The sequence below is a fragment of the Heliconius melpomene genome, chromosome 17 (genome assembly GCF_056956725.1).
Source record: "Heliconius melpomene rosina isolate 202511_hmr_F chromosome 17, ASM5695672v1, whole genome shotgun sequence".
Classification (NCBI taxonomy): domain Eukaryota; kingdom Metazoa; phylum Arthropoda; class Insecta; order Lepidoptera; family Nymphalidae; genus Heliconius; species Heliconius melpomene.
This window is the reverse complement of record NC_140405.1, coordinates 12,630,203-12,640,624: the sequence shown is the minus strand read 5'-3', so window position 1 is coordinate 12,640,624 and position 10,422 is coordinate 12,630,203. Positions and strand designations below refer to the sequence as shown.

Here is a 10,422-nt window from a genome sequence, read left to right as displayed (position 1 = left end):
ATAATTACCTCCTGTATTAAAATAAATTAAATTTTTAAATAACTTTGAATTGTTTTGTATTATATTAATTGGACATTGTTAAAGATTGTTACAATTTTGAAAAACAAATTAAAATTAATTCCTTAAATAAAATAAAAAAAAACCAATTCAGTTTCACGCTGTATCTCCGTCGTCAGTGGCCTGCTACACCGCTGCCCTATGCGGGATACAAGGGAGAGATTTTATTTCCTCGGTTGGACATCGAACCCACATCTACAAGCAGTCACGTTTACTGTCACACACTTACCTCGACTTACCTCCATTACCGGTATTATTTATTAAAAAAAACTGATATTAGAATCAAAACACTATACTATAACGTAAAAAGGAAAACATTTTTTTCTAATCTGTGTAAAGGAGACAAGCAATATATCAATTTTCAAATTGTGGTATTTTTATATTTAATTTAATATCACAGACAGTACTTTCCAACATACTGTAATATTGAATATTTTATTTTTATTCAAACTTCAAAGCCTTAGTAACTGCATCAATTTTGCAAATCTTAACGTGTGATTTAAATCAACAATAAACAAACTACCTACAATATTTTAAAACAAAAATGAAGAATAATTTAGAAAACAGTTTCATATCAAAATTTGATTTATTAAATTCTCAAGAAGATTCAGAAGTAATAATCTGGAGTAGTGATTGTAGCGACTACGAGAACTGTATCAACGACGAAAACGCTAAAATATCTAAAAATATATGCCATAAGAAAAGAAAACGAGTAGTAAATAAAAGTAAACGTTCCAAAAATATTTCACAACTGGATATAACCTTTATAGAATCAGAGCAAAGAAACAAAAGCATTATCAAATTATCCCCAGAATCTTCTAGAAAAGAGTCTCCTAAGATAATTTGTAAATCACCACTTTTAACAAGCTCTCAAAGACATTTTGTACCATGTAATTTAAAACATGTAGATAAATCACCAATTATTTTAAGCAAAACGAAGAGTTGTAGCTATAAAGAAAAATTGGATAGCCCTATTCTGTCATTTAAGCATATTTCACCAATAAATGCACCTAAAGTAAAAAAAAACCTATTTAATCCTAAAACCGAAAGGAAAGACATAACATGTGAGGAACAAAGTAAATCACCTATATTAAAGTTAAGCCAGAAATCAAAATCTATAACAAGTAAAGACACAAGACAAATTCAAAATTCATCAAAAAGTTTATTGAGAAATATAAAAAATACTGATAATAGATTTAATAGTTTAGATAATATTCAAGACAATTTTTCTTCAATAAATTCAAATTTACCATTAGTAGAGAAAGTTAAATCATATTTTGATAGTCATTTCAGTTCGAATACATCTCAAAGTGCATCTATAAATGAAAGTGAAACGGAAAGCGAGAGAAATAGTTCAATAAGTATTGAAGATATTGAAATTATCAATTCTCAACCGGAACTAGAACCAATGGTTAAAACAGAAAGCAAATATTCTTCAAATAGCCTAAATTATGAAAATGATTCACAAATAAGCAAAAAGGCTAGGTATAAAAAAGATGGGTTGGCATTTCGACTAAATGCTCTTAAGAAAAAACAAAATGCAAATACATCTTTATGGCTTCATGAAAGATTTTTAGCTGCTAACTCTAATTTTATATTACCGAGTGAGGACTTTCTAATTTATAGAATTACAAATGTTAATATTAAATATGGCTGCCATTTAATTGAAGTTTCAGATGTAAATAATGAGAAATATTTAATTATTCTAAATAATATATATATACATAAAAATAATATGAAAAAAGATGATGTTTTTAAATTATATAAACCTTATAATATTTTGGAATGTACAGATTACAAATTAATTATTAATCCTTGTAAATATGAGTGTGTTGTGTTAAAAAGCAGCAGCAGCAGTTTAAAATAAATCAATTTCTTTTATGTTTGTTTTGTTTTAATATGAGTTATGAGTTTTATCTGTATTTATGTATTTTCACTATAATCCTATTCACAGATTGGTGTGCGAAAAGTGTTTTTTATTATTTTTTAGATTCATGCTGTTTTCGCTTAAAGCAGGGTTGGGATGTGATTTCCAATGCGAAAAAAATGAAAGGGAGGAAACCAAGCATGACACCCCATTCCCCATTTTCTGATAATTTTTCAAGATATTGCGTGTTGAGTGGTACAACTCAATACCGTGCTTTGCTTTGTTACCAGAGAGACTGAGAATATTAAATAATTCATTACAGTCACACGATTGTTCCACTGCACCACAACGGCTTCAATTAAAATTTTTTATTTCTGAATTTAGATCACTTAGAACATTTATATTTTTTATATTATATAAATTCAATAAAGCAAGTCAAGTACAAGTCTCATGCACTGGAATACAAGGAATGCTAGTGATAACTTTTGTGGACAACTGTTAATATACTAGGTTTCCCTCAAGACTTTTCCGTTCCCCATGTTCTGCTGAATTTTGTAGCATGTCCATTGAGTGGCAGATGGCAATGATGCGCTTTGCTTCGTTACCCGCGAGGAAATCAAAATTTCAAATATTTAATTTCCTTGAGTGATAGTGGAGTGGGTTTGAAATATGTTACCCTATATGCTGTTTTCGTAAAAGGAGCGCTAACGCTTCCATCCTGTAAATCGATGAAACGACATATTTTGTGTAACTATTGTGTTATAACTATAAAAATTTAAATTTTATTATATAAAATAATATAATATACGCAATAATATATAGGAATATAAATTTTCATAAAACAAAAGCGATCTTAGTTTTTTTTATTTGAAATAAATATATTTTTTTATAATCAATACTATTATTGCAAGTATTGAACGTTTACGGTTACACGGTCTCATAATTCTGCCCAAAAAGTAAAATAAATTACACCAAAATCGTGCTACTGAAAATTCTCAACACTGGCAGCACTACGGAAAATCTTTCAGCAACAACCGAGGTTCTACTTTTAGTCAATATTTTTAATGAACGCTACACGTTAGTAGTTATTAAGTTAAATCATATAAAAACTGATTTATAATTAATATACAATAATATATAATTATTACATAAATGTAAAAAGTTATTCGCCATTACGGAAAAGCGGTTATTGATTAATTCTCACCTGCACGGTAAGCTAATATGCTATTTATAATTTTCTTTGATGTCGGTAATTCAGTTTTGTTGAATGATAATTATATTGTATTTATTTAATTTATTTTTTGTTTTATATGGTGAAATAGATAAATTAAGGTATTATTCATTTTTTAAGTTACAATATGTATAATTTTGTTATTCGAGTTTTTAGTTATTAAATGAAATTAAAAAAACAAGTCTATTAAATGTTAATTTCTTATATTTTATTTTTTTTGCTGAAAGTTTTAGTTTTTTAAAACAAATTTGGATTCTGCTAAAGGCTGTTTATTATAGACTTTGTAATGTTGAAAAATTACTTAATGAATTAAAAAAAATATATATATATATATATATATATATATATATAAGCTCCTTAAAGATATATCAATGTATCTAAAAAAATTTATTTACAATTTTTGATAGATAACATTATTATTCGTAATTAAATACTTAAGTATATGAAAAATAGGCGTCGCTAATGTTTCTAAAAGTATTCTGATATTATTTCAGAAGATTAGAAAAAAATCATTGTCGTATTAAGTGATATTTTCGAAAAAGGTTTTTAAATTTTCTTTGCACTTATTTTTTTTTTTCTTTTTATTTAAGAGCTTTGTCGTGACAACGACCATGCCGCCCTGTTTGGTTAACATTCTAATTAATGTTAGTTACAATCAATTATTTTTATTCTGAACTATATACAATATTTTTTTTCCTAACACAGAGTCTGGCACTGCTAAAGCACTATTACATGCTCCTATATCATTGTAGAAATCTCTGCAAATTAACCGACGTCTCAGAGGCTCATTCTGGACACATTCCATCGTAACATGATATACGTCATCTATGGTGTTGCATATACAACAATTAGGAGAATCATTTTTTTTCATTAGAAATGCGAATTTGTTTGATGGAATGTGTCCCGACCTAAGTCTTAAACACGTCACACTATCTTTTCTATTTAGGCAAACAGAGTCAATCCACGATTTTATTGAAGGTTCTGCTTGAATAGTTCTGTACCAAATACCCTTAGTTAGAGATCGTTAATCAAAATATTCCTTCCAAAACGAGTAACACAAATTCCTAATTAAATAAACACAATCAGAAGATACCGGTTCGATAGTCATTGGAACACCATCCGTAATTCCCTCCTTGGCTAGTGTATCAGCAATTTGATTACCTAAAATATGAACGTGTGAAGGGATCCATTGTAAGACTACTAATTTATTCTGCTGATCATACTCATGAATTAATTTTAAAATATTAAATGCTACGGGAATACCTTTAGGATTAGAGGTACATCGAGCAATGTGTTGGAGAACTCTTGGAGTCAGAAAATATGACAATATGTAAAGGTTGTTTTAGTTTTTAGGCATAATTATTTTCATTTCTTCGTTTTGGTGAGGCCAAGTATGGCGTTCAGTTTCTCTGATCAACACTCAATATCAGGAAAGTTTGTACGGATAGTAAGGAACTGCATGTCTTAGCTCGGTTCCCTCGGTTTTACCCGGCTCCAGGCGGCTTACAGCGTGAAGGTAAAAAAATGGAAGACGGTTATTTTCTACTACAATATCACTAATACTACTACAGTAAATATTAAAAGAAAACATACTTAATTACAATAATAATGCTATAATAATAACACTAACAACATTTAATTTCAATTTAGTGAATGAATCTCTTTCGTTATTTAGTTAATGATAAACAACGAATAGGTAATAAAATAAGCGGATTAGAACGCTGTAATTTAACATGTAGGTTGCTTTGTAAGCGTAAGGGAACACTAAGACAGGATATCCCGTAATTGCTACCGGAACGGGAAATAACGTGAGCGTGCGAATAAAGCGTGCGACTGTAAATGCGACTGATTGTAAGTTCGATTCCCACTCGAGGGAATGACATATTTCGTATTTTAATTTCCTCGTTGTGGTAACGAATCAAAGCGCGGCGTTGTGTTGCGCAACTCTATACGCGATACCTCCAGAATTCAGCGGAAAGTGAGGAACGGAAGTGTCTTAATGGGAACGAAGTGTCTCAACACCAAGTTTACAGGCCCTCTGCCTATCTTGCCATGTGCGGGTTACAGGGTAAAGCTAAAAAAAATGTTTTAGAGAGTTGCCGGCTACAACTAATTTTATATAGAAAACGTGGGCGTAGTCTGTTCTACGTCAAGAGTGGCGTTAATCAACTTCGCCGTATTGCTTGTGTTTGTCTATCATCATTCATCTGTTGTAATTGTAAATAATTTTCACTTTATAAAAGAGACTGAAAAAAACTTGTATTTTCATTTACATACCTAGTAATGATTTAGAATGACGAATCATTATTTTTTAGATTCATGCGGTATCCCACACCTAGCAGGGTAGGCAGAGGGAGCCTGGGAACCTAGTGTAAAGACACTCCGTTCCCATAAAACATTTCCGTACTCTACTTTTCACAGAACTCTGTCATTGCGTTTTGAGTGATAGAACTTGCAGGCGCAGGGGAGGACACGCACAAGCAGGTCGTGAATTTGATTTGACCACGAGGAAATAAATTATTAACCATTTTCATTGCCTTGCTTCTGATAATGAGGCAAAGCGCGGCGTTGAGTTCCGCCACTCAACACGCAAGGCCTCCATAATTCGGCGGAAAATGCGGAACATAGTGTCTTAACATTAGTTCCTAGGTTCCCTTCGCCTATCCTGCAGTGCTATATACAGAGTGAAACTAAAAAAAAAAGCTATAAAATAGTAATAGAATATATTTATTCACTATTTAAAATTAATTATTTACGGATTTCTCCTTTTTTAATTCGGAAAAAAATCGTAGTTTTAGAGGCCATCTGTCTTTAAAAATTATGAGTTCAGTTTACACTCATTGACAATTTTTATAAGCCACTATCCCGTTGGACTACAATCATGAAATTGGTACGGATCCCTCAGGGAGCTAAACCGACTCGCATAACACTGATATTTTTTATAAAAAAATATGTATTTTCTTACATTATTTTGCAAAACGTTACAATATTCCCACGGTCGTGTTAAACCACGCGGTCTGCGTCACATGTTGTTTATTTTTTTATTTATAAAACTACTGTAATAGCAACTTAAGCCCGTATCTAGCTAATAACATTTTAAATTTTCGAGGAATCCTCACAAGCTTCTAGTAAGATATTTTTGACACGATTCTCATTTGCCTAGGTATCAGGAGGTCGAGTGAGTCGTGTCCTGAAAGAATTGCCACAGAATTGTCTTGTGGCCACTCCTAGTGTCAGAATAAAGATATGGAGCTGCCCACAAACAAAACTATTTTAATTGCTACAATAGTCTTCTTATCATGTTTGTCCATAGGTGAGTACATAAAACTTTTTCACTTAAAGAATGAAACAACGTAGAGACTAATGATTTTTTTAGCAGGGTAGGTGGACGACATAGTGTTAAGACACTCCGTCCTCCCTTCGCCTTAACGCCGAAACTTCTAGATTTATGGTGGAATTTTGAATGGGGGAACAAACGCCGCGCTTTGCTTTGTCATCGGAGCGAGGAAATTAATTTCTTTCTTTCTTATTTCAACGAGAATGCAAAATGCCGAAAGATACTTATAATATACATTAAATAATTCCAATCGTATATATTTATTAATCGAACTCACTACTTTTCCAGCACACAGCATAGACTGCTTCAAATGCGTATCAATGAATGGTCGTTTCCCTCCCTGTGATGACCCCTTTCACAACAACCATTCCCTCAACATGCTGGAGTCCCCTTGCATGGGGGGAAGGAAGGGAAGAGATGGACTGTTTCCAGCCACTTCGTGTATTAAGATAGCTGGTGTTTTTGGTGAGTTGTTCATGTGTACCCATTGAGGGGTACAGTGATCTTTTGTTGTATACATGTGGAGATTATGAGGCCGTTGTGTCATAGTGGCATAAGTTTTGGGCCTATGCCACATCGGCCTTTTGGCATAGTGTAAACTGAACTGAAATTAAAATATTTTTATAACTATGAAATTATGGTATGGAACCGATAAGACTATTTTTATATTAAATAAAAGAAAAACAATATTTCAATTCCAGATGACACAGGTGAAACAATCACAGTACGCGGTTGCGGTTTGGACTCGGGCACCGCCACCACCGACACCGAGATCATACGCATGTCGCATTGCGGACGATTCTATTATAATGACAGGTTAGTATTGGTACTTGGTAGCAGGCCAGCCGTGATCCAGGGACATGTGTGTGACTGTAATCGCGACTGGTTTGGGTTCAATCCTCACTCGAGGAAATGAATTTTTATTATACAAAGAATATTTACAGAATTCAGCGGTAATGGGGGACGGAGTGTTTTAGCACTAGGTTCCCTCTGCCTTCTCTATTATGGTGTGAAGTATTGGTAGTACGTACACATTTTAACTCCTTATCCTTGAAGATGGTTGTCAACTACCTCAACCAATCAACAAGGGCTTAAAATAATCATTTATTTGATGAAAGCTGGATGGGCATTATATTATCTGAAGTCGAAGTTCGAAGTCATAGTTGACCAGATATCTTAAGACAGTGTGCAATAGTAATTGGTGGAGTATTTCCTCGATCGTTTTCCTGAACTGGCCGCAATGATTGACCAGACCAGTGGGACCCACAAATATTATGTTTAGTGCACAGTCGTAGTCGTATGGAGTAGATGATATCATAAGTATTATTATAGAATAAACAAACATTTGTACCATTATGGTTGAGATGGCGTTCTAATTGCTATTTTTATTTTTAGTACTAATAGTATTGAATAAAGTGACGTAATAAATTTTTTGTGACCCAGTTAGGAAATGTAATGGTATGCTACGTTGTCAGTACAAACTTTATATATAGACATTTATATATATAAAGTTGTATTGAAGATAAAAATATCCCTACAGAGATAAGTACTAGCAACAAGAATAAGTTGTAAGAAACATATAACAATTTCGGCGTAGCCCGATGACAACGTATGGCTTAGTGGATCAGAGAGTTTGGACAGTTTCCAAGAGGCGCGGGTTTTAATCCCGCCATGTTGAAATTTTTAAATGTTTACTAAAAAGTATTTTTTCTTTCGTAAGTGGGGAATAACACTTTAAAAATGTAAAAAATATAGTATTGTCAACTAATCTACGTTCTAATACTTAGATTTTATTACTTAGTGTTAAAAATAATTCCAGATACGTCCATGGCTGTCTCCAAAGCTGCAACGACGCGGACGCTTGCAATGAATCGAACCCACTACCTTCTTTGAACCCCTTCCTATTGTTCATCGTACCCATCGTTTATGTGAGAAGCTAACAGATATTTATAATGTAATTTTTATAATTTTTCATACTTTATAAGTTAGTTTAAATTAGTCTTAATTAGTTAAGTAGTTAGATATTGATATGTAAGTAAGTTAAGTTTTTTAGTGTCACTACTTTGAAGTTTTTAAGTTTAAGCTTTTATATAATTAGGTTTTAGGTTTTTTTTATATAATTTTAACTAAATAATAAGAGTTGTGTTTTTTATAATGTTTAATATTGTTATTAAATATTATATTTTTATGTTTTCTTTTCTCATATATCCAATATGTAGTATCAAATTTTAATTTTGAATGTTGCTGGTTCAAATTTTATATGGATAATATTAATAAATTGCTATAATTGACAAAGTAAACAATTTCTATTTAAATTATATATTGCACATTATTATAAACTTCCGTTTCTCACGCATCATCTTCCTCACATATTAATTTTGAGACATCACGTGTGACGGAATTTGACAGGACTTTGCTCGCTTGAATTAGTTTCGTGATTTAATAACATAATAATTTTATAGACAACATAATAATTAACATAATAATTTTTATTTTTTATTTGGTAGTTATAGGGGCATTAAGCTTATGAGTCATACCATGAAGCTCTTCGAGCGCATGATCGACCTCAGGCTCCGCCGAGAGTGTACTATCTCTGAGTCTCAATATGGATTTCAGCCAGGATCGGGCACCATGGACGCCATTTTCGCCCTCAGAACTTTGATGGAGGCATGCAGGGAAAAAAGGAGAGCTCTGCATGTGGCCTTTTTAGATCTGCAGAAGGCCTTTGACTGTGTGCCTCGTCAGTGTATCTGGTGGGCATTGCGATCCAAAGGGCCTGAGGCCTATATTGAGATTATCAGAGACATGTACCACGATTCCGCTTCTATGGTTAGGACTGCTGTTGGCGACACTAGACCCTTCCCGATTACAGTAGGGGTTCACCAGGGCTCGGCTCTTAGTCCGTTCTTATTCAATGTAGTGCTCGATACTGTCTCGGCTCACATCCAGGACCAGCCTCCATGGCTGATGATGTATGCCGACGACATAGCACTCATTGCCGAGAACCGACTGACGCTGGAGCGTAAAGTGAACCTCTGGAAGGGTACGCCTGAAAACGGCGGTCTTAAACTAAATGTGTCGAAGACAGAGTACATGGCCTGCGGGACCCGGGACTCGAGCACCATCCTTATAGGTCCTGAGCCAGCCGTTAAGTCGGAGAAGTTCAGGTACCTTGGATCCGTTATGCACGAGTCTGGAGGCATCGATCACGATGTCCAAGGGCGGATAAGCGCTGCCTGGGCCAAATGGCGGGGGGTCACTGGTGTGGTCTGCGACCGCAGAATACCGCCCAAGCTCAAGGGGCTGATATACAAGAGCATCATCCGACCGGTTCTTTTATACGGCAGCGAATGTTGGCCGGCACTATCTCGGCACACTCAGGAGCTTCACGTCACGGAAATGAAGATGCTGAGGTGGATGTGCGGCGTAACGCGGTCTGACCGCATACGCAACACATTCATTCGAGGTAGTCTTGGGGTCCGTGACGTAGCGGATAAGCTCCAAGAGCGTCGTCTGAGATGGTTTGGCCACGTTACGCGCCGGCCTAAGAACTATGTCGGATGCAAGTGCCTTGCTATATCAGTTCCTGGAGTGAGACCTCCTGGACGCCCAAGGAAGCGCTGGCTGGATGTCGTGATGCAGGACATGAGAGCCAATGGTCTAACCACCGAGGACGCAAAAGACCGTGCAAAGTGGAGTAGGTTGAGTAGGAGGGCAAACCCTGACAATAGCCGGGATTAATGCCAGGAGGAAGAAGAATTTTATAGACAACATTGAAAACTTGACATTTCAGGAAAGTCTATAAAACTTATATTTGCAGCATTATTGCCGTATGCAATACTTTATATTGACTAACTTTTTATTTATGAACCGATTTAATTCAAACTAGCATTAATTGTTAATACAAAAACCCAATACTTATTATCAATA

At 34.3% G+C, this 10,422-nt stretch overlaps 2 protein-coding genes across 2 annotated transcripts; both read left to right on the top strand.

Moving 5' to 3' along the window:
- The first annotated feature begins 419 nt into the window (after nt 1–419).
- LOC146530359 (uncharacterized) lies at nt 420–1,940 on the top strand. The gene has a single exon (XM_085201133.1). The coding sequence runs from the start codon at nt 602–604 to the stop codon at nt 1,922–1,924; it is 1,323 nt and encodes a 440-aa protein (XP_085057259.1). The 5' UTR covers nt 420–601; the 3' UTR covers nt 1,925–1,940.
- Nucleotides 1,941–2,936: 996 nt separating this feature from the next.
- LOC146530358 (uncharacterized) lies at nt 2,937–8,959 on the top strand. The gene is made up of 5 exons (XM_085200920.1): nt 2,937–3,135; nt 6,319–6,468; nt 6,781–6,957; nt 7,194–7,308; nt 8,312–8,959. The coding sequence occupies exons 2-5, from the start codon at nt 6,402–6,404 to the stop codon at nt 8,430–8,432; spliced, it is 480 nt and encodes a 159-aa protein (XP_085057046.1). The 5' UTR covers nt 2,937–3,135; nt 6,319–6,401; the 3' UTR covers nt 8,433–8,959.
- Nucleotides 8,960–10,422: the final 1,463 nt, after the last annotated feature.

Coding starts and splice junctions, on each gene's coding strand:
- LOC146530358 (XM_085200920.1), top strand. CDS start 6,402: ATGGAGCTGCCCACAAACAAAACTATTTTAATTGCTACAATAGTCTTC. Junction 6,469..6,780: donor CTTATCATGTTTGTCCATAG/GTGAGTACATAA, acceptor CTACTTTTCCAG/CACACAGCATAGACTGCTTC. Junction 6,958..7,193: donor TAAGATAGCTGGTGTTTTTG/GTGAGTTGTTCA, acceptor TTTCAATTCCAG/ATGACACAGGTGAAACAATC.
- LOC146530359 (XM_085201133.1), top strand. CDS start 602: ATGAAGAATAATTTAGAAAACAGTTTCATATCAAAATTTGATTTATTA.